Source organism: Drosophila sechellia, chromosome X, assembly GCF_004382195.2.
Source record: "Drosophila sechellia strain sech25 chromosome X, ASM438219v1, whole genome shotgun sequence".
Taxonomy (NCBI): Eukaryota; Metazoa; Arthropoda; class Insecta; order Diptera; family Drosophilidae; genus Drosophila; species Drosophila sechellia.
This window is the reverse complement of record NC_045954.1, coordinates 9,955,679-9,981,023: the sequence shown is the minus strand read 5'-3', so window position 1 is coordinate 9,981,023 and position 25,345 is coordinate 9,955,679. Positions and strand designations below refer to the sequence as shown.

Genomic DNA, 25,345 nt, shown 5'->3' with positions numbered 1-25,345 from the left:
AAATAGCCTACTTTCGAGCAGTTGAAATCAGCCAACCAACCAACCAACCAACCAACCAACCAACGGTATTTTGCACAAGCCACAAAAATGTGAATATTTAAAAAGGTATAAAAATCTGCTTCCGAATAGGAAATAAAATAAACGAACGGCATATTAGATAACGTTTTGCATGGAATTTTTGCTGGTACCCGCAGATTAGAAATGGTTGAATAATCCCAACCATAATGGCTTAGCATACATATCTACGGGCTTAAATAGTTGTATGCATATCTGGCTTAAATAAATAACGACAAGCGGAATTTTGGTATAAGGAGAAATATAATTTACCGCACTATTGTATTAATTATAATTAAGTTTTTTTTATATAAGTGAGAATATGGCCTTTTGTTTTGGTCTAATATAATCTCGCTTTTTTGTTATTTATTTTGTAAATTTAATAATTTTTAAACCAAAGGAAAATCTTGTGCACTATATTCAGTTTTGAATGCATTTTGAATGCGCCATTTTTCCGCGCTTAAAAGACTTTGCGTATTTTTTTACGAGCCCTGCGATATTATTTTTCCATTAGCTTTAATAAAATCTGTTTACCATATAAAGAGTAAAATTATTGTGGTAAAGAGCGGAGCTTGGATCCTTTGGATCCTATGCAAAATATGTGTGCGTGTGTCGCTGAGTGTCTGTACACGTGTGTGTGTGTCAAGTGGAGTATGAGCTGGAGTATCTATGTATGTATGTGCCTCTTGAATGGCCGTGTGTGTGTGTGTGTGTGTGCGTGTCGGTCTGAGTGTGTTTGGCATTTAAATTTATTTAGTGCATAGTTGGCAGCAAGACAACAATGGCGACACAAAAGCCACTAAAGTCTAATTAAAATGTCCGCAACCGTAACAATGTGTGGGACAAACCCATTGTTATTGTTGTCTTTACGGCTGTTGTTGTTGTTGATGCGACAACAAGTTTTGACCTACCACCCACACAACAACAGCGCCCTCTCGATTTAAATGGAATTGCAAAAATTGTTGAAATTGTTGTTCTGGGGCGAAATGCAAAAGTTAGCCGCCGACAATCTCGTTCACTTGACATCTGCCCTGCTTGTCGAGCTGCACGACCTTGAAAAACTCCAGTGGTGGGTGGCTGGTCGTTGGTTTCCTTTCGAATTGGTTGGTCCTTTCTACTGGTTGGTTTTCTGCCAGCAACTACGCGGCGTATGCGTAATATATGTCATCGACATTCGCTCTGCTCTTGATGTTTTCTCAATAAAATAACAAACAAATCGCATTCTGCGGTAAGAACTTGGTGGGCGTCCAACGTGACGTATGCGTAATGTGCTCAACCATTTCGCAACAAGCCGCATGCAAATGGCAGTAGAAGTTTGGATTAATTATAAATGACAACTTGCACTGACGTCCAAGGAAGCTATTATGAATTTGAGTCGGATTTGTTGTCGCTGAATACAATATGGTGCAACAGGGCGTATGAGTAATATGTTGCACAGTGTGTTGTGGATAACAATAAGCCAAAATTGAGTCATTCATTAACTCAATATCATAGATGCTGGAACTGTTCTAGATCAGTTTCATCCGAGTAGAGAAACTGTTAAGTTATTTCCCAAAAGCTCATATGCAATTCAATTTCGAAATATAACTTGCGTGGATTACAAGGCACTTGCACAGACCAACAAACGTTTTGTAATCCTCATTTCTAAGTGTAGACAAGAAAACAAACTGCCAAGCCCTTAAGCCATAACTCTATAACTCAATCCAGCCATTAACTAAGACCTTGACTATTCATCGGTGTCGTGGCATATTTAAACACAAGCCATATATATATTTATATATGTATATTGATGTACTTGTGGATGGGCAATAGTAAGTGCAACATTTACAAAGTTTCCCATTTAAATCGGCCTAATATTTCTCTGGCTTTCAGCTCAAACTGGCTCACACACACACACGTCGACCCATTTGCATTTTTATGATGCTGAAATTGCAACATATTTGCAAATGGGCCAACAACAGCGGAAAAAAAAACCTAAAAAGTGTATAAAAATTGGGCAGAGAAAAACCCCGAAAATGTCAACTTTTCACATTTTTTAGAGAAAAGCTCTAGGCTAAAATGATGGGTAAAGGGGAAAGCAAGGAGAAAAAGTCGGATTTTCGCATTAAAAATTCTTACGAAATATGCTTAATAAACCGACAAAGCCATTTTCAGTCTACTTATTGTCTCTCTACCTGGCTTTTTATATATTTTGACATTTCCTTCCACTTCCCTTGACACATTTTCCTCTTCATTTTCATAACATTTTCTCTCACATGTAGTCAGTTGAGTTCAAGCAAAATATTTTGAAATAAAACCTAAATGCTAAAGTATGACAGTTAGCAAAAAATCCAAGTCAAACCATAATTTAGATACTCTATAAAAATACACACTTTGAAGTGCTGGGTGGGGGGCATCTTAAAATGTTTCTTTTTTAATTAAATATTAAATATTAAATCTTGAAATGGCTTTTTGTTAGGTGAGAAGTCAGGTGAGCCAGATTAAAAACTTTTTGTTAGGGTATACAATTTACACTTTTTGGAATGCCTAATCAATTTAGTAAAAGTTAAGAAAAATTTGTGAAAAACAAACGGAATACAAAGTTAAAGCAAACTTGTCACCCCTTTTAAATTAAAAGTAAACTAAATTCTTTTAAGCAAAATGGTTTATTACAAACTATTTCCTATTCATGGAGCACAATTTCTTTTTTGCCAGTAGTATTCTTCCAGTCAATAATAGATAAATGAAATAACAATATAAGTGGACGCCAAAATGTATGATATATGTGGGATATGTTTTATGTCCTTTTGCCAGGAATCCATAAAGGCGTCTTCCTTTGCCAAAAAAAAGGTATGAAACAGCCGAGAAAAATTCGTGTTGCCTGGGTTTTATATACTTTTTTTTTGTGGACGCAGACCAACCTGTTGTTTCATGGTGTTTTTTATGCCTTTGAATTGCTTTTATGGGGGCGGTGGGGGTGCCAAAGTACAGAAAACAAGGGACGCTTTTCCAAGGGGCTGTGAAAGCGCTTAATGCCATTGAAAGTAATTTGCCGCTCAAATGGACAGAAGGAAATTGGGGAAGGAAAATGGTGGAAGAGCAATGTGTGGTGACTTAGGCTAAGCCGATTTCTCTCATTTCACTTCATTTGAGCTCAACAACAATTTTCCTCGGCTTTTCTCCCTACCCTATTTCCCTACGGCCAATAAGCAAATTCGGAAAATCTTTCGCACACACACACACGAATTTTTGGGCGGCAACAAGTGACAAAATTCCCTATGCCTTTGGCTTATAATTAAATAAATTAAAGCCTAAATTAATCAAAGCCAGCAGAGGAAACAACCAAAGTGTATTAGAGATACTCTGTACAGCAAGAGGCATGTTTAAAAGCAGGCGAGATTTGTAAAATTAAGAGATTGTAGGAAATAGTAGATAAAAATTGAATATTTCATTGTCCACTAGATCTAGAATTTAAGCAATAGAATTAATTCTTATATTTTAATCATTTAAACTTTCAAATTTTTGTGAGAATATACAAACCAGCTTTTTAATCCCGCGGATAATAATATAAGGAACTACATTTGCCAAGTTGCGGCAAGTTCATGAGCTCATGTCTGCAGTTGCATGGCAAGTGGCCATGTGATATGTCCATTAAACTGATTACGGTTTTATGGCGCTTCACTGAGCAGTTCAAGTTGGCCCCGCCCACCTGGCACCGCCACTTTGGACAGCCCACCCATTTTCCTGACTGTTCGTCAACTTTTCGAAATCCCGTGCTCAGCGGAGTGTTAAGCGTTTTGGCACACAAAACCACGCGCATTCCCGAGCTGGGGGCGGGAAATCAGGGATTGAGGAGGGTCCTTTGACCAAGACGCGGAGCAAACAACATGGCCACTGCTCCGCAGAGCAACACAGACACGGAAACAAACGCAGACATGGACAAACACAAACACAAACGCACACACTGGCCCAAGCGGCCTGTTTACAAGGCCTTTACATGGCAGCTGCGTGGCCGAGACGAGCAATTAATTGAACTCCGGCCGAGGCTCGTGCTCCTAGACCTCCTCCTGGCCACCAATCTCCTCCGTGCTGAAGTCCAGCTCATAAAATCCAACACACCGGAGCCCAGGGAACAAATGCAAACCATGACTGAGGAGGTTAAAGAGACAAATGCACGGAGAAAAAAAATATTAGCATTATAATAAAATACTATATACCATGGTACTAGCTATGTTGCAATAGGAAACCTAATTTAGAATCTACTTCTGACTATTAACTTTTTATAACTTTTCATTTTTCAACGGTATACAATATTTTTCTGGTTAAGTTTAATTGACATTTGCGCTTCGTTACGTTTTGTAAAATTAAAGAATAATTTCTCTGGCCAAATGTATTTTCTTTGCCTGCAAGGGCTTTCGACTCCGTCGAGGGCCAAAACCAATGAATTTGGTTAAGCAAAAACGTTGGCCATGGCTAACGCACACAATTCCATTGTCATGCTGTCATCGATTTAATTGGCATTGACTCAAGAATACTTTGGTTTTGGTAGTTAACTGACGTCATAGGAAAACGAATGCTGCCAAATTTTTGCGAAGCCAACATTCTGTTGAGAAATCTAGAATTTCGAAAAATATCAAGCCAATTAAAAGACCAAAAGTCAATTTTGTGAACGGCATTTTCATGATTTTATAATATTAGGGGTGAAGCAAAGGGTCACATATTTCAGTTATTTTCCTATATTTTACCATTTTGTTTTTCTCACAGTTTGTGACACCTTTATATCTGCACAGCAAATGTGTATCAGTTGGATATGTATCAGTTGGAGTTCAGCCGGCTTGCAACTTTAATACCAGGATTACCACGTTTTTTGCTGTCTTGGCCAAGTGACTTTCTTGGCAGCCATCACAGCAACACTTTGTTGACCAACAATTGTGGGCAACTTGAAACACGAGTCCTGCGACAAGACCTTTTCTATTAGTTTTTTGCCATTCAATGGCAGTACAAATAGAATATATACAATATAAGATAAGCTTCATAATTTTAAGCACTTCTGAAACAGATTTTAGATCACAAAATACTCTACACATTTCATTGCACATTTTTAGTCACTTTTTAAGGGGATTTAAAGCCCCCAAATAGTTCTGTGCAACTAATGTAATTAATTAGCATAGTTGCTGTGGCCCGGTCGAAATCCGCACTTATCACTCTTAAGCGCCACTGGTTGTGACCGACTCTGGCCACAAACTGTCCAAACTGTTGATGGATTGCGCTCCAGCCATCAAAATCTGAGAATGGTAACTCTGATGGGGGGTATGGGGGTGATGAGAGTGATCCGAACTGATAAATCCCACACAACGCAAGTCCCTTACCTCGCCAACGTCGTTGCTGCAGGAAAACATCATTTACAAGCCGATGAAACTTTCTAGTCTGGCGAAACAGTTTGGTCTCAAAACTTTTCACTCAGACAAAACTCACCAGCCACCCACCGGAAATGCTATCCCTTGCCGGCTTACAGCTTATTGTGGAATTATGCAAATTTACGCAGCTGTAGCTGTTGATGTTCCTGTTTTGTTCCTGCGCCGATGGAAAGGGAGACGGATAGTTGGACTACAGTACATGTGGGATGTGTAAGCTGTTTTTCGCCATAATGCAATCATAAACGAGACACAGATACACGGACTGTTGGTCCATTTGTTCGGCGAGCTCTGTCGCCATGCGAGTGACAAACTCCGCAGAACTCTGCCAGAAACGCAAAACATACGGACAGACGGACATACGGACACACGGGCATACGGACAAAATGTGGGAGGGGGGCAATCCGGCAAACTGGAGGGGGGATATCCGGAGAACTGGAGACGACAACGTGAACGCTTACAAAACGTTTTCAAGTTTCGGCGGAGCTTCTAACTCACCAGTGATAAAACATCAGCCACATCACCAGCAGGGTACCTCACGTTTGCCATAGAAATGTTGTTGCCCATTAAAATAAGTTAATCTCTAACTGATCTTTAATCCAACTTCATCATATGAACCCACCACTTATTACTAACTAAGTAAGTTATTAGTATAGTATGTTGGTCCACCCTAATGCGGACACTTTCAAACGCAGTTTGGTTTTTCATTTCTCAGTTTCAGTTTCGGTTTTGGCTTCGCCTGTCTGGGAAAGTTATAGCCAAAGCAGGCCTGCCAAAATGAAAGAGTGGAGTTTGGGTGGGATGTGTGTCCTTATAAGAAAAATCGTGACCCAACCGCAGGAGTAAAAGAGATTTTCGACAATCCTTGACTGAGGCATGCCACGTATTTGTGGCGCAATTAAGGCGCACACACTAACGTTACTCTTACGCAAAAAAAAAATGCGGTAGAAAAGTGGCGGAATTCATGCGTTTAGTTAAAGATTTTGGCAAAAATAGCACAAAGAGTTGGCAACCATTTTGAATCGAGCTATACTTTCATGCTTGGCAAAATCAAATTTATTTACCCATAAAACCGACATTGCTTAATTCTAAGCCTAATATCCTGGCAGCTTTGTAGAGTTTTGAAAACGTTACTTTTTCATTTAGAAAGTTTTGACTCGTTTTTACACCTGTAAATCCCTTTCTTCAGCGGATCAAGTTTTCTGACAGTTCGAAAACAACTTGCAGCTGCTTGAAAAGCACAACTTTCTTGGGTTAAGCGGTTTTTCTGCAACTTTTTTTTCGCCCTGGATATGTAATTAATATTTGCAGACAGACAAACAGACAGATCCAACAAATGTGGAGAGCAAAACATGAATAAATCACTCGGCGGCTGTCAGCGGTTTTGGTATATTACAAGCCGTTGTCAACAGATCCACAGGCAGCATTAAATCGATTTAATTAAATATTAATCTCGTTCGTTGGCCCACGGAAAATAAGTCCCTAAGCCGCCATCAATTTATGGGAAAAATCCTGGGATAGACAGACGCCACCACCTGTCGTCAAGGAAATGGCCCATAAATTGCTTCTCTTTCAGCCAGCTATTTCCATTCGTTGTGATTCCATCATTTTTGGAGTCTGCCATATTGATTATTAATTTCTTCGACCTGGACTTCTTCTATTTCTATTACAATTCGCCTTGATTCCAATGCTTGGGATAAAGCAGAACGCAATAATATTAGGCAAAATTCAAGGACACGTAAATGGAATTTGCTACGTGCGACCGCTGAAAGCCCCAAAAAGAGCCAAGCAAACACCAAAGCGCATAGAAAATGGGAAATAACAGAAAATGAGAAAGATGGAGAAGGAGGTGGGAAGAGGAGGAAAGGACGGGACCAAACAAGGCCAGGGACAGACAATGTCAATGCTAAGGTTATATTCGCCAGGTCCTTGAAAAGGGTATGTTTGCCTTGGCCACCCATTTCGGGGATTTTGAAAAAAATTAGTAAAATTAGGAAAATTTAATCAAATATTTAATGATTTCAGTACTGATTTCAGCTAATACCAAACTTCGATGGTAGTAAGACTCATGTATTATTTAACTTGGTCAATTATATAGGGTATATGGAACATCGATTTCTTTGCTTCTTTTTTTCAGGGCTTGGCTATACAATTTGCGTTTTATTTGTTGTGCGTGTGAGTCGGGCAACAGCTGCAGACACAAGGTCGAACTTGAAGATACAGAGATAATGCTCAGTGGGTTAAGGGTCAGATAATGCCCCACTAATGGCACGAGCCAAGGATCGGGCCAGCAAATATGAAAATTTAAGTGGCCTCCACTATTAGCTGGCTGATAATCCATTGCTCGTAAATCAAGTCAAACTTACATACTTTCTTGTTTAGTTCTTTTTTTTTGTTTTTTTTTTTTGTTTTAGCCAATATTATTTTTTTTTCTAGCTCAATGCCACGAATTCTTTGGATGTGCGTGCAAGGTCAAAGTGGGGATGGTCGAGGGCTTAATTGAGCTAACTATAGTATATAACAAAGAAGTGCGTTTAAGTTGTGTAATTACATGCGCGTAATTGTTGGCTATTATCTGACGTGAGTGAAAATATTTAATTATTTTTTCCACTTTCACAGCGGAATTTATTGATTTGCATTGCGATTTCATTTGTTTTGTAAAGTTCAAGAAAATGTTAAACATATCAATCGTTTGCTTGAAATAAAGTTTACTATCAAGCTGAAACGGACTGTACTAGAAAAGTAGTAACCTGTCGCCATACCGAAGACCACCTTTGCCCATTGCCTCCACCCCCCTCCCCTGAATATACCATTTTTCCCATCATTTTTCCGCCTCCATCCGCTCATTCTTTTGTTTTGCTCACTTTTTCCTCCTTGTGTGACAGTTTCTCTGGCTGATTTGCGTGTTAAGACCTAACAAAGTATTATGCGACACGCCAACAGCCAATACACACAGACACACATCAGCACGCACACACCTATAATCTCAAAATTTCCCCCCTACTCCCCTCTTGGAGCTTGTCATCATTTTCGGTTGTTTTTCATGATTAATGAGCATCATTTTGAAAATGAAGTTTCAAAAATGTTGTCTCCCATCTGAGCTACTGTTGCTGCTTCTCGTTTTCCTCGTTCGCCATTTCAGCTCCCTCTTTTCTCACTCTTCCATCGCCCTGCTCTCGCTCTTCTCTTCGTCCTCTTCTTCTTTTTGTTGAACATGTTCTTTCTCTTGTACTTGGTGCCTTCTATTCATCCCTTTCTTCGTTAGCTTGGTGTCTTCGTTAAGTGTGCAAACAGTAATTATAAATATGGGCGGTTCCACATCGTTTTTGCCTCGACCCCGCCCCCATTTCCGGCCTTCTTTCTCACGAACCCCCTCTCCCCCACTTATACATGTAAAATGAAAGAAGTAGTGTGTGGGGGGGGGGGGTGGTATTGGAGGGTTAACAGCAGTAGTAAAACAAAAATTTTGCTCTAACGATAATTAGTTTTGTTTCCTGTCTGTGCCGAAGTTCCTACGAATTGCGTTTTTGCATTGCACATCCTAGTAGTACATAGTTCACCCCCTTCTTTCTACACACACACACATTTTTGACTCGCACTAACGCTTGGCTGCACTGAGAAAAAAACTAGGTGATTTGAGCGTCATCATATTAGGTGACATTTTGTATTGAAATGTACAAAATATAACAAAAAGAATACGCTCTTAAAACACGCATTTTAAAATTTTTTTAAGCTTCTTTAAATTCATATGTTAATATTTTTTTATTTATTATAATAGTTTTTTAATCAGTGGAATTTTTTTTATCCTATTTTGTAGGTTTTAAAATTCATTAAGTATTCATAACCAAAGTTCTAATTCTGTGTATGCGGCATCGAAAGGGGCAAACGGCAGGCAAAGGATATAGAAATCGGGTTTATTCAGTGGGCGTGGGCGAACAAAAGGGGGCGTAGATATGGGGCGGGGCTGGAATAGGACTCGCGGCCAGCGTTTTGATTAATTGCATTGGGCTGCCTTTGCTGCTTCTTTCGCTGCAGCTAAAACTGGAGCTTCTTCTTTCTGCCCAGCTCCTTCTTCTTTTGGCTTCGTCCTGCGCTTTTTCAAATATTAAACTGTTGCCGGCGAACTGGAAGTGGAACATGAAAATGAAAAGCAGCCAGAGAAGACAAACGGAAGTGACTCAGAACACAGTGGCGCCAAAATGCACTACAAAAAATATTAAATACAGAATTTTGTTTTTTTTAAAGACATTTTTCATATGCTAATTATATGCATTTTATTTGTATTTTTGACATATATAGAGTATTGACTGAAGACCCAAGTCATTGTAGTTAACCATTGCATGAAATGACTTTAAATTATGGAGTGCTCTTTCGCAGATTTCCGAACGACCCAACCAGCGACTTGAGAGTCAATTAAAGTCAGCACTACGGTCGAGATGTGGCAGTAAATCATATTTGGAGGTGGGCAAGAGAGTGGCGAACGAAGGACTTGTGGGGCAGCCAGGTGGGCAATCGGGCAATCGATAAGTGAATCATTTGGGCAGGGATTACAAATTTACCCGAATTTCGGCCATGAGAAATGACCGGAAACGATCAAAGAACATTTCCGTGTGCCATGTGCAGCATGTCAAATAAATCACAGCTTGGGGGCTTCCAAGGAAATTGCAGAAAATGTGGCATTTTTTCTTCTTTCTTTAATTTTTAGCAAATTTTGGAAAGCAATTAAAAATTGTGAACTGAGTGAAGATTACGGACAGAAAGTCATACGTTTAAAGTACTTCAAAATAATTCGTTTAATTGCAAATTATACAGTGTAATAAATCTGCCATACTCCTTTCAACTTTAATTGCATTACTCACTCATAAATTTAATACTTAAGAAGCATTGTTCACCTCATGGCAAAAAAAAAAAAAATTTAGCTTGCCTTGACATTTTTTGCGGCATTTCTTTTTGTGGCCACAGAGATACGTATATTTTTGTGGTCCTTTTGTTGGTCATAAATGACTCATTTGTATTCATTGTTACGCCCCGACGCTTTCGTGGTCGGCTGGGGGCGTGGCAATCTATCCTGTTGCGGCATGTAGTGCAAATGAGGAGCTAAGTTTTTGTGTTTCGCTTTTACTTAGCTCAGTTAGCGGGCCGCTTAAAGCTTAGCAAGTGTTATTACGTATACGCTCTGTTGATCCGCGAATGAGCGCTTGTTTCTAAAATTACTATATGGGTGGTAAATCTAAGTGAATATAACAGCTCAATCAAAAATATATGTATTTTAATTTAACATGAATATATATTTTTATTTGCCGCTAGATGGCTTTCCTTCGTTTGTTGTTCCTTTTTTCGCTGCCATTTCATGTAGACCACCTGTTTACCGCCGCGTGTCTTGGCAGCCACAGTTTGAAATATTGTTGAACAGACTACCGGGGATCTGCTGCGACTCAAGTGGGTATATGTTATATTGCTCTTATATATTGCCAGGACATGACCAAGTTGGCGGAATACTTAATGCTCTCTCTCTCTGTGTGCACCGACGCTTTATTTTGTTTCATCGCATTTCCGCGTGTTCGTTGCTTTGTTTTGAAGGCGGCACTAATGACATGCTGCTTAGGATGCCAGTCGACTGAGAGTGTGTGGGTGGTTCTGGGTGGCTACATATATGAGGGGGCTACTATGGGGGTGGTGCACTCCTACCGCTGGCATGGCCACATGCTGAGGCACAGTGTGCAGCTAATTGGGGCAACGTGGCGCCATTGCCTTTGCTTGTTGCCCATGGACGGTGTGCCAGCTTCCACTTCACTTCGCCTAAGCCTTGCCACGCCCCCACACCCACCCAACAATCCTGCAGCCCATCCTGCCGCTTACGGCAGTGGTGTCTCTCCTTTTAACCGGGGGCCCAGACATGCCATGCATTATTTTTATGGCATCATAAAAATTTAAATTAATTTTTTTCTTTGCTGCTGCCACTCGACACACACGCACACACCCACACACGGGGGGCATTTATATGCAGTTGTTGTAGTCTGCCCCGCCCATTCATCCCGCCCCCCTCGGTGGCTGTTAAAGTTTCCTTTCGTTTGGCGCAATTTCCCAGGCGCCTCTCCCTTGGATAATTTTCATTGCTTCCTTTCCACTGCCGGTTGCAACTAGTTCCATTCGATTTTTTAATTAATTTAGCCTCCACAAGTGCATTGGCAAACACCTCAAGTTGGCGCCTAGTTTACCGCCCAACCACCCACAAATGCCGTTCCATCAGAAGAAACTATAAAAACACACACACAGCTCTTGACTTTATGGCTTCTAAGTGCCTAAAAGTATGCAGCACATTTTTATGGTCTGCTGTGAGCGGAAGTTATTTTTTACTGTTTTTTTTTTGTTTTTGTGGCCTGGCAACATTATTGATTGCGGTTCTGGGTTGCCTATGTCCACTGATCATGCCGGCCAAAATTGGAATGTGGTTTTCGGCTAAAAAAAATAGCAGTGAAAAAATGTATGTAAATATAATATTTAAGAGAAATACCACTTCATATATTAATATTTATGCAACTGTTTTTTTTAAGAAATAGTGTAGAATTAAAACCTGAAAAGTACGAAAACGAATTAGTTTTCCCAACTTATAGCCAACTAAACTACAAACGTTAACTTCTTTGTGGCTGCACTCAACTGTCTATTTGCCCCTCTCTCTCTCTCTCTCTAGCTGTCGCCCCATCTCGCTTGCTCCTTGGGCGTATGAAATGCAATAAAAGCGAATTGTCTGTAAAATTTTTATTGCTGGCCACAGTTGGCGGTTGACTTTGCCGAGAGGCTGCGGGAGTGCGAGCGAGAGTGCTAGCAGTAGGGCGAGAGAGAGAGAGAGAGAGAGAGAGGCCCGAACCGGAAGTCACTTTGGCAGCTGCTCTGCTCATTGCGGTTTCATTTGAAATCAAACAAACTCTATTGAAATGTTTTCTAAATAATTAATCACTTTCGTCGCAATGGGAGTTCTTTTCACTAGGGGAATTTTCCGGCTTCTGTTTTTTGTTCTATGCATTTCTTTTTTTTCAAATGAAAGTGGCCCGCAGCTCGTTTATTTGAGCCACATTGGTGGGGCCAATAGAGCGTGACTTTCCGCGCCTTGAAAAATGTTCGACTCAAGATGGTGTCGCGGGAGGAAAGTTGAGCTTTTGAGGCATAAATATGCATGCCGGCGCGCCTGTCATTATGCAGCAAACTATTCGTACATGCGGCAAGTTTTGCCTTTCTGCAAAGTTGCCTCAATTACAGCACCCAAAAAAGTGGTGGTAGGGGCAAGCAGGCGAGTGATGATGGAAAGGGGGCGTGTCGACTGGTCCGCTGCCTTAAGTATGCACAAAAACTACTCGCACCAGGTGCCACAAAATAATCTATTTTTACACATATTTAAAACTTATAATATTATCTTCACTTTTTATTAACTTTATGTTCTGCTTACTTTTCAGATTCGTTTTAGTGACTTCATTGTGGATAAGCAGATATGCTGGATAACTTCTCGCAGTGCACTTAAAGATGCATACGTGTGTGTGCGTGGTTGTAAGTAACCTACTTTAAGTTCTTTTGGCTGCCACCATCAGCAGCAGCAACACCAATAATCACAGGCAACGGCGTTGCCAGCCGCGATTTGTATGCAGCAAATTGCCAACGTCCAAGCGTTGAGTTTGAGCAGGGTTTACAGGGGTGTGCAAAGGGGTTCTTTTTCGGAGGAACTGGTCCTTCAATTTGCAGTCGGTACACAAAAATTAAACAACAAAATGTTGCCACACAATTCGCGTGCCGAGCGATGCTCTCATTTCTCATACGAACACAATCCCAACCATCGGACGATATACTGCCGACTATGTACTCTATATGTTTCGCTAAAACTTTATGTACTTAACTGCAGCATTTGCATGTCAAAAAAAATCCAAAGAGTAAATTGTACAATGAGGCACGAGCAAAGTTTGCAGTCCAAGGAATGGGGTTTCTCATTTCCCCTGAGATTTTTTGGGTAAAAGCGAAAATAACTCAGAGTTGCCAGTCGTTTCAGGAATTCAAAAGTTTTCGAATGCAAATGCAGGAAATGCGAGTTTTGGAAATGTTTTTAATGGTTGTACATGTTTGAAAAAGGATAAACTGCACGCATAAAGTAAACATCCTTTTTGGAATTATATAATATGTCCCTTGCTCAACAAACACTCATAAATACTCAGCTATCTACTGATGAACATTGTAAGACCTGAGTAAATGTGTTGCCAAGATCAACACACTTCCTTTGTTCGCATTGGCTTTTGTTAGACCCCCCGTAAGATTTATGACAGACAAGCAGCCTTTCTTCTGGGCCAACTTATTGCAAGGATTTATGCTCTCACCTCATGACTCTGCGGAAACACCTGTGATGCATATAGTGATCCCATTTGGCGGGGCTTTGAAAGATAGTCACTTGACTTGTGCTCTTGCCGTGTCTTAGTTACCTTTAAGTAGGCTATAAATACACCTGGGTGTATCTGGGTTTCGCTGGTTTGCTAATGTGTGTCAGTCGTGCGCATAATTACAGTTGCATTCCATGTGCAAACACCTGCAGACACACACACACACACACACTAATAACTAGGCGCCAAAAAGAAAGCAAAGAGAAAGCGCAGACATGCAAGAAATGCACACACACACAGACACATATAGAACTAACTTTAATTGCATGTCGAGTGCTGGCAAATTGAACGCTTAATCATTTGAGCCGCATGCATGGGCTGCGATTAGTTTTTAATGCGACTCGATTGCCATCTCGCCGACTAACATGATGGCTGACTAACTGACTTGACATTTTTGCCGGTCCTGGAAAAGGACCTGCTTTTTGGAGCCACTAGGGCGTAATTGATAGCCTCCCATTCGCAGGCATTTCAATTAGATAGTCGGCTTGCTTGCATTTCCGAATGCCATACATCAAAAATTGAGCCCTACACAGTGCCAATAATTAGAAATTAGTTAGTGGGCATAATGTATAATTTATGCATGAATAAAATTTAAATTATCAAATGACTGCAGAGTATTTAAATGCCACATAAAGCACTCGAAGTCGTCATATCCATATCCAGGCCTTAAGCTGGGTATTAACAAACTTTTGACTGACACTAATTGGTTGGACGGCGACCGTTGGGTTGGCCCAGGTGTAGATGCCCTACATAAGCAATTTGCCCACTTAAAACCAAATAGAATCCAGCGCCAGTGCCTCGCCCACCTTTTTCCCTAGAAGCCTAAACAAATAGAGGGAATAGAACGAAGCGAGAAGGATATGCAGCAAATTGAGGCAAACGTTGACACACACACATATTCAAAAGCCTGGTTAAGCCACGGACAAAAGTTGAGCCCAAAAACTTTGCCAAAGATTGAGTTTTTGAGATTTGACTGCAATTATGAACAAAAATCACAGGCAAGGTGATTACAATATATGTAAGAGGAATTTATGTATATTTAATTTTGTCAAGACTTTTTGTAACAATTTGTTAACAAAGTCCAGAATGGTCTGATTTCAAGCCAACTTCTTTGGTAACAAAAAAGACAATTATTATTAATTGCGCACTTAATTGAAGTATATTTTTAACCATAGTACTATCTATGAAATATATTGCAGTATTTTATGCAATTTTCCTGTGTGCTGATATTGAGTAAAACGCTTAAGTTTAAACGCTTTCAGTGGCTTATTGGACTTGATGAGGCCCTGGGAAATACGAACTGGCCCATTGAGCAAATGTTAAATGCTGCTGCACAGGGGCGTTGGGAATCGAATTGGCAGGGGGCTATGGCCACTATAACATCCTGGCAATGCCTGGCCCAGTCGACAATCATAAATTTGTCGGCGCCATTTGCCTTCGGTGCCTGAAAATTAATTCATTATCGATTTTCGTTTCGTTTCATTTGCTCTGAATTCGTTTTTTTTTTCACTCTTGGATACCCTGTAATTGGTAAGAAGGGGGAGTATTGAACAGGAAGGATATAACAGTACTGTATAGTAAGGATAAGTAGTAGTTGTTTCACGTTTTAATTTTGCATATTAAGCTTGTTCCTCGTCCTTGTGTATTTTCTTAGATTATTAATCTTCCGCAGAGTGAAGTCACCTGTAAAACAGAGGGTACTACATGGTTGTAAATCTGTCGATTACTCCTTTTTGTTTTGGTACAAGCTTTGTTGCTGTTCGGAGCCGGCTTAAATGTTGGCCATTAAAAACAGGCTGAGCAGAGACCGGCTGGAATGATGACGACGATGACGATGACGATGGGAATGCCTTCGAGTAGCATTATGAATGGATCATTTACAAAGTCAACACAATTAAAATACACGCCCATCCAGCGACCGCAACTGAAACTGAAACTGTTGGCGGCAAATGCGGCGGGAAAGCGGGCGGGGGAAGCGTTCAAACGGGAAAACAGGAAATCGGCAGAAGATGCCAATGGAAAATGCGAGCAGAAAAAAAAAAATAAAAAAAAAAACAAAAAAAACCCTTTTCAACTCCGCTGACACGACCAGACATCCGGAACCAGTCGGTCCGTCGGTGTAACCAGTAGCCAGCCAGGTAAATGAGCCCCTTGAGGAGTGGGGGGTATGCCAATGGAGGGGGGGGGGGGGGGCGTGCGTTAGTGAAGGACGATTGCGAATATGAAATGTGAAATATTAATGGGGATGCAGTGGTATGGAGTGGAGCGATACAACTGCGCCCACATCGATGGATGTCCTTGCTTTTGGTCATTACCATATTTCAAAGGACAGCAAACAGTGTGCAAAACGAGCTTAGCCTTTTTTCACATTGACACAGTTGAAAGAAATGGCAAAAAGAAATCGATTCTATGACATTTAAAGAAAATACTTAATAGTTCAGTTAGCTAGAAACAAGTTCAAACTCAAGGCCATCATTGCCAATGACATCATTATTATTGTCATCACGCTGTGTGAAAAACTTTACCCCCCCACCTCATCATCGCGCAAGTTGCTAACCTTTTATTTAATTTGCTGTGACCAAAGTTCAAAGGTGAGCCTTCGTGTAAGTGTGTGTGTGAGGTGGGTGTGTGGGTGTGTGAGTCGGTAGCAATCGAGGATAACCATTTATGTAAATGGACTTTGTGCGTTTCGAAATCGGTCCCGTGGTTAGTGGCGTAACCCCTGAACCCTTGAACCCATCACCCCGACTGCAAATACGATGCATTGGGCAGGGGTCGTTGGGTGGCATTTGTTTAAATTTCCTTTGCGGTCGGGTCCTTTGTCTTCGCCTCCGATGGAAATGCCTTTCAATAATGCATGCGGTCGAGGCGATTCGCCGACTCCATTATGATGGGTAATTATCGAACTGAGACTTTGACCTTTGGCCCGGCCCGGCAGTCTATTCATATTTTCTTGCTGCCTCGGAATGAAGCTTTTACCGGCTTTCCTCGCCGCAACACAATTTAGCCGACTCTCTTAAAGGTGTTTAAGTAGCGTGACTTTATTGAAATTTAATGGGAAATATTATCTATGATCGATTATCACTTATTCCGCTCATTTTCTGCAAAAAAAAATCAGTTTTTTTATAAGAACTTTGGAAATAATGATCCAAATATGGAATGTTATGCCTCGTTGAGCTCGGAATTAAATTTCCAATCGAACTGAGTTCAAAAATGCCAATTCCATTTTTTGGTCATTTTTTGCAAATTTTGATGATGTTACCCCTTACAAAAATGCAAAAATTGACCCAAAAATTGATTTTCCTAACTTCTTCAAAAAGTGAAAGGGATCGTTAGCACTGGTAATTATCTGCTCAAAACAGTTATTCTTTAATCTATATGACAATTTTCAGCGAAGTTATGACGAAAATTCCGTTTTTAAATATCAAGTTTTTTTTTTTGGCAAAAGCCGTTTTTCCGAATTTCGGACATCAATTAGTCAGTTTTTTTGCCACAACTTTAAAAATAATAGCCTGAATATGGAATGTTATACCTCGTTGAGCTCGTAATTAAATTTCCAATCGAACTGAGTTCAAAAATGCGAATTCCATTTTTTGACAATTTTTTGCAAATTTTGATGATGTTACCCCTTACAAAAAATGCGAAAATAGACCTAAAATTTATTTTTCCTTAATTTATCAAAACGTGTTCGGGTTCTCAACAATAGTTAATTAACAATATAAAAATTGTATTCTTTTATCTTTATGATCATTTTAGCCCAAAAGAATGGGTTTTCGACCATTCGACATCATTCACCTAACATAATTTAGATCTTTAAGAAATGGTTTCATTTTCCCATAGATCACGGAAAGCAACTATTGCGGTCGAAGATTAAAGGGTTGGCTGGTGTTTTATGAACACTTTGCAATCCCCCTTTTGGCCAGCAATAAGCAACAATTTTCCAGGGCGACTCCTTGGCCTCGAAGGCAGCAAATTGAGTTGCGCATTGAACTTCAAGGTTAATTTATTTTATGGCTGCTCCCCTCGCTGTCCCCACTTTTTTTTTTTATTGTCATTTGATTTTTGAGCCGGCACTTTGCCCTTCGTTGCGCTCGAAAGTTTTTTGCCCCTTTCCTTTATTCTGTTTGTTTTGCTCACTCTGCTTCGGTCATAAAATATAGTACAACAAGAAACAGAAGAAAGCAGCAGAAAGCAGGAAAGTGGAGATAAGACAAAGGGACTAAATGTTGCCAGTTTATCACTTCATTGAGCGGCTTGTGGGAAGTGAAACGGTTGGGTAGATAAGTATATGAGTGCAGTGAGTTTGAGTTTGCTCCGTGCCATTGGCACTGGCTTTAAGTTGGACCAATTTAGTTCATTTTTCATTATTCGTTGAATAGCAAATGTATTGTGACTTTTGAATATAATTGTTAATAACATTGCAGTTAAATTCCTAAATGCACCTCTTTCTGAGATTCGTATTATTTTACTCTCCTACGTTTCGAGCTCTATTCTGCTCTTCTCATTTTTATCTTTCTCCTATGTACGTTCTGAACGCTCTGCACTTCTCAATATATTACTCTCCTACGTTTTGAGCCCTTCTCTGCGCTTCTCAATATTTGGACTTCAGTTAACAAGTTTTCCAAGCCACTTTGACTTATGGAAGTGCGATTTTTATCCGAATTTCCTACGCGAGGTGGCAAAAATTACACTTGAATCTGTTCTTCGAAGCGAACAATTTTCGAATGCTGCTGCTGTTTTTTTTCTCTTTGATGGCCCACCGTTTTGGCACCTGTGCCCCAACAGTAAGAGTGTGTGTGTGTGTGCCAGCGGCAACATCTCTCGCCTGTCGCCGTGCATCAGAAGGAAAAAGAGTTGGTAAAGAGCACCTGGTTCCGCCCCTTCGTTGAGTGAAGGTGGGTGAGAGGGCGGCTTAACAAGTATGAAAAGCCAGGACATAAAATTTAAACAAGCTGCTGCAACAATCGTCTGCGTCCAGACCACTGCCCCTCCTGTGCACTTTTCCGTACTTTTTCCCAGCATTTCTTTCGTCGTGGCCTGTGGCTTTTCCTCTTGCAGGTTCGTTTTCATAGGCGGACCGTTGAATTTTTGAAGCGTGTACGCGATTTTTATGCCATTTCTTTTTTGTTGCCCTGCATAGTACTCTTCCTTTCGCAGTCTTTTCTTTTTTCGAAGCGGCAGAGAGGGGGGTGCGTGGCCATATTGCCAGCACTTGGCGATGTGCTGCACGCGGCACATGCAAAACCACAAATGATAGCAAAGTTGTGCAGGGTGCGTGTGGCTGCCCCTGCGGCATCAGCAGCACCCCAATCACGACTGCAGATTCGGCGAATCGGAGGCAGCGGGCGGAACCATAATCAGGATGAGGGCCCGGTCCCGGACCAGGACCAGGATCAGAACCAGAACCAGGAGCAGAGTGTTCTGGCACTCGCCGTAGCTGTCGCACTTTCAGTAATGTGACACTTTGGGCCATGGCATGTGGCAGCTGCAACAACAGCGGCAACGTAGCTGCAGCACCAACAACAACCGGAACCGGAACAACAACAGTGCCACCTCTTTAGCCGAAAAGCTAAATTCACGCTTTAAGCATGTGGATAGACAGCGAGTTTTCTGAGGAAATGCATGTCTGAGCAAGCGGTTCGATCGATAAATCAAATCGCAAAGAAACTAAATCACTGAGAAATATGGTGTTGCACAAAACAAGCTATGTGGAATATATCCACGTCACATATTTGATATGTTGCCATTTAATAATCTATACAAAATCTATGGCACATTAACAACAGACTTAGGCGGTTATCTGGCCATTGTAGAATCAGATATATAAAAAGCATAAATGTCCGGATTCACTGCAGCAATTGCTTTAAGTGCTCTCAAATTCAAGACTTCTCTTCTTCTACTCGCTCTTTGCCTTCATGAAGTGTCAATGGGAATGGAAGTGAGAGGTGCAGAGGGTGGAAGCCAGCGAGAATGAAGTCCAAACAATTTATATTAATCATACGCAATGTGGTGCCAAATTGTTCCGGGCATAGCCAGCACTTAAGGAGGTCCCGCCATTGCCGCAGCTCCACAGCTCCACAGCTCCCGTCTCCTGATCCCCCTGCTCAGTGGCATTATCTTGGTGGGTGCAGTGCAGCAGCAAGGAGAAGAACGGAAGACGACGACATTTGGAGCAATTCCCGGACAAAGTCAAGCTCTTAACGCATACAGTCGCAGGACGAAGGATGCGAGAGTGGCGAAAGCGCCGGCTAAAACGGATGGTGTATTATCCCTAACGACCAGCATATAAAAATAAATCCCCAGCCGAATGCATAGAGGAATCGGACCCAAAGTGGGTGTGCCCAATTGGCCTATAATTTGTTAGGCATGAGTGCACTGAGCGAAATAGCTTGGCTAATGGGTTATAATGATGCACAGGATCAAGCCTTTCTATGAGCTACTTAACCTGTTTAGTTCGACTGCTTAAATGTACGATCATCTTTGAAGTTAGACGCTTTATCTATGAGTGTTTTAAGGCTTATCAAGTATTATTCACAGTGCATTGCTGGCATATAGGCTGAAATGCACTGCTGGCTAATTAAGCTGAGTGAGTAAGGACAATTTCGGATGACAAGTGCATTGGGCTAGAAGGATTATTAATTGGCGGCCAGACAAGGGAGCACTTTGCACTCGATTAGTGTATGGCAGATTGCACATGAGTGGAGTACCAATAGGGTCGAAGTCTCAGGACTTTATGTCTTTAGCCGGGGAACAAGGACATAAAGGGAGCCTTTGCATAATCAAGTCGCTTTGTGTGTGTGCGGCTATTGTGGCATAAAGTTTCAGGTATCCTGCGTCTTATGCCCAATTAAGCAGGCCGCAAAAAGACGTACGATCGTATTCACATTCCCGATTCATGGCTAATTTACCAAAATTTTATAAATATAAATGAGCGTTTCAATTTAAATTTGGTTGTCCGCAGGAAGAGGTAACAAATTAATTTAATTTCATATTTTCCCCGTGCTGAAAGCACACAAAATGTGCATCAACAATTTATGGCTAACGGAATCCTTGCCAATAGCGAATAAACCCAAAAATAAACAAATATTAGAAATGAAATTTAGTTGGCCAGTCAAACAAATCATATTATTTGGCTAACTAAAAGCGTTGAGCTATTATGGCTAAACTATCGTTAACCACTGCGTATAAATCCTGCAGTAAAATTTAATAGTTCCAAGGGAAGTGGATTTTTAGACTGCGTACTAAAATGCAGAGTTTCACTAGAACTTTTCGTTAATCCACACAAAACTCTTAAAGTTTAAGAAGTACCAAAAAGGGTTAATTATGATTATTAGGGAGAAGCAATACTACTGAAAAGGGTAAATTAAGAAGTATTTACATTTTGCTAGATGTGATCAAATTGAATACACTTTCTATAAACAAAACATTTTCCTATTATCTCATCATTAATTGTGCACTTAATTATTCCTTATCTGATTAACCAACAAATGCCAATACAGTTCAGAAATTCCAACAATCAAGGGCACTGGGGTGTTTTAAGCCGATTGCGTTCTCTTGTTTAATGTGATTAGGCCCCTAATTGGTTCAATCAAAGTGTCTTCAGACTTAATTAAATGCTCCTCTACGGGAACCTTTCAAAACAAATTCCAATAATCGTTGGAATAATCACCTATCCAAGCCAAACACACACAGTCGACTGAGTCGACTGGTTTGACTGACTGACAAAAGTTTTGCAAGGGGAACCAAAAAAAAAGAAAAAAAAAAGGCGTTGATTATTTAAGTACTTAAACGTGTTTTCATTAATGAGCTACGAAATAATTCATAAAATGCCGAAAAGGCTGAGCAAAAGCTCCTTTTAATTTCTCCTCTGGCCTCCGGCATTTGAAATTACTCCTGTGCGCTGAAAATTCACGAGTATTTACTTAATCTTTCTGCGGGAATTTCGCCTCTTCCTTCGGCGAATCACACAATGAAAAATGCTTTTATTTACTTTTGATTATCTGCTTATGGACAGCACGAAAAGAACAACAACGACGAGTGGCAGAGGAAAAGCGTTTGCAAAAATAAAATGCGGCAAAAAGCTGGCTCGCCGAATAAGCTTCTAGTTTAACAAAATGCAGCAGTTGCCATGAATTTAGTGGTAGTAAATTGCGCCAAACAATAAAAGTTACCACGAGCTAAAACTTTCACAAGAGGTAGAGTTTGTTTTACGCTAATAAATGAAAATTGTACCAAAAATTAAAAGTCTAACCTTTTATGGATATTCAGAGAACATATAAACTGACTACATGGCTTGTGGATTGGTTTTTTAAATAAAGTTTATTTTAATGATTTAATACTTTTCCTCGATGGTTTGCTGCACAACTTAAGGAGAAGGCGAGAAACAAACGAATAGGCAAACAAATGGGAAACAAACGGTTTATGGGCAGGCTAAAATATGGACCATACGGATGTCGATGCTAACCAAAAACCGAGGGTGGCTTCCACAATTCACCTCTTCGAACTTTGCGAGCAAACCGCTTTATGGGTTTTTGCCCTTTTTTTGTTTTTGTTTTTTTTTTTTGCTTTTGCTGTCAACGCTGCCTGTCGCGGTTGTAAAATCAGCGAAATGTTAGCACTCAGCCAAAAATAAACAAAAGCATGACAATCGCCAGGGTCGAGGTTAAAGATACTGAGCACTTTATAGGGCTAATCTATGCCATGAACGGCTTGGCAAAGCTATAAAATATATTTGGGAAATGAAATCTAAAGTCAAATTACTTATTATGTTTCATGTTACTAACGATAATGGTAATATATTATATATAGCATATATATAGCATACTCGTATATACATATATATTGCTTTGTTTCTGTTGACACCAGTACATCTACCCGAGAGTTTGTACTTTACGGGGTACTACAAACAAAGCCGCACCTGCACCACACGCACACACACTTATGCATAAGACACACACACGTACTCCTGCCGAAAGCCACGTGGCACACACACACACACTCTTATCGGGCTATAATTTATGGCTAAACGGATGCAGTAAAGTAGCAAAAGCAAAAGCAATAGATTGCCAAGTGTTACCTTTGGCCGGCGGCTATTTAAAGTGTAAACGCATCTCATCGGGATGATAAAGTGGCTAAATATCGTTGGTGCAACAAGTTATGGGATGCCCCCTTGCCACCAGAAAAGAGACACATTCGAATGTGTGGCACTTGCAATTATTGTATTACTATCATGTGCTTGTGCGAATTTAATTGCTTTTCAATGGATGGAGAAGTCACAGCAGTAGGGCGGATGGCTAAGCATATTGACATGCAAAAATGTATAGCATACATTTGGGGGGCCACACTGCGTATGAGTAACGCAATTGCTTGCCAGTCGGATTACTCATACGCAGTGTGGGCATTCTGTGTGTTTGCGTGTGGTCCTCATCCCACACACACTCAAACATTTTGTGATTTCCACAAAATTACATTTTGCAGTTACAAGTGGTATAAATAAATTTTACGTTTCGAAATGTTTGTCAGTGCGGTCAGTTCGCCTTTTTTCCCATTTTCCAAGCGCATCGCCCCCTCATTCGAAATGTTTGTGTGACTTTTGTGTAGCTGTTAAGTGGCAAAGCACACACACACACACACACATGGGAACACAGTTAACTACATTTAAATTGCAATTTTCGCAAAGCAAACCAAACCAAACAGTTTGGACGACATATCATTGAATTTATCTCAGTTATACATATATATGTGCCAATTGTAATATATATGCCTCCATTCGCAATTGACAATTTGATAGTGGCTTATATATAACATGAAATTCTCTAAACTGCTTAACAAGCGATTTAGCTTTTGTTCGCCTACCAATTTTCAGCATGGAAATTATTTGGAAAATCTTCGATTGAAATGGAGAGCTTCAAGTGAAGCTCATTGTTCATTAAGTTATCATGAAAACGAAAATGTTCGGGTATTTGGCCAGCTCAAAAACCATTTAATATTGAAGTGTTCAGCTCGAGGGGATTTTATTTCGTTTGCATATGGGCGATGGATCCATATTGATGTGTTTATTCTATGACCAGAATTATATATTTAACAGTTGGCAAAATAATAAACAAGTACGAAAATTGTTTAGGTCGCAAGGAGTTGAAACTTTGATATATTCTTGTATTTATATTTCGGTGTCGATAATCAAACTGGAACGGTAACCGTAGATAAATGTTTTAATTAATCAAAGAAATTAAGCTAAATGAATCTCAAATTTTATCCATAATTTTGCTAATAAGAAAATCTAAGAAAATTCAATTACAGAAGTGAAATGAATTTTCTTGATTCAATTCTATTCATTGATCTATAAATTACGCTGAAAAGGTTTAAATCAACACAGAACAACTTTGTTAATTGAATTCAGTTACTTTTGTCCTTTGTGTATTTAGTGTGTAATATCTGACTTTGCAATATACCACAATTTCCAATTGAAAATGATTGCTAAATGCCCCCTTGCTGCTTAGAAATACAAAGTGCTTGATTCAATTATCCACACACCGCTGCCATTATAGCCGATTTCCCCTTACACTTATGACCAAGTTTTCCAATCAAATTAAATATACTTGCGGCTAAAAGCTTGAAACTGGCACAGCCAAACGCACTCAATTGTTTTGCGACTACTTAGAGCACTCAAATTGCTTTTCTGGCTGCGTCTCTAACTATCTGTGGAGAATTGACAGGCTAATTTCCATTTTCCAACTGCGACAGCGGAAGCGAAAGTGATTGAGTCGTCTGTCGATTGTTGAATTTTAGAGTGGTCAGTGCAGTGCACCCGATAAAAAAAAAGAAGAATCACCCCCGGGAAAAGTATCCATACAAACACTCACCATTCACATAGGCGGCAAAGTCAAAATCCTTGTCCGGTCGCGCTCCGCCATCATCTTCAATCTCCGATGTCTGCTGATGGCGCTGCTGCTGCTGCTGATCCCTGCCCGCTTTCGGCGCGGAAATGGCGTCATTTCCGGCTGCCAGGGTTACCATCGTTAGACCCACCAGACCCAAAATCAGTGCCGCCAGTGACATTGTCTTGGAGCACCTGGGCCTGCGATTTTTTTGGCGGCGGCTCTGCGCCGCCATGCCGCCCACTAATTGCACGCGCACGGAAGCGGAAATAACACGCGGTTCGCCGGGGGAATACTGTACTTGAACAGCAGGCTGCAGGATATGGGATATAGGATACAGGACCTCCTTCCTTCCCCAACGACAACAACTGCGAGAAAGCACTGGCAAAAAAAAGAAACAATAACCACACACAATCGAACCGGCAAAGTCTCCGTATTTTGCGAGTTCGGTTGTCTTTCAGTTCAGTTCAGTTCAGTTCTTACTACGCGTAGTTCGCAAGCCGGCCACGAAGGATATTTTCGGTTTTTCGGTTGCCGATTCTAGCCGCTGTCGGTTGTTGCCGCAAGGACCTGCTGCCTGGCCAACGTGCGAGGCGCAATTGAG

At 40.6% G+C, this 25,345-nt stretch overlaps 1 protein-coding gene across 2 annotated transcripts in view; it reads right to left on the bottom strand.

The window, feature by feature from the left end:
- Nucleotides 1–25,345, bottom strand: part of LOC6617523 (putative uncharacterized protein DDB_G0289963) — a 36,499-nt gene extending 11,154 nt beyond the window's left edge. The window contains exon 1 of one of the 2 annotated variants that reach the window (XM_032725012.1): nucleotides 24,727–25,345. In XM_032725012.1, the coding sequence (XP_032580903.1) occupies nucleotides 24,727–24,976 (250 nt within the window). In that variant the 5' untranslated portion in view covers nucleotides 24,977–25,345. The remainder of the gene's footprint in view (nucleotides 1–24,726) is intronic. The other variant, XM_002041802.2, reaches the window with a different exon arrangement.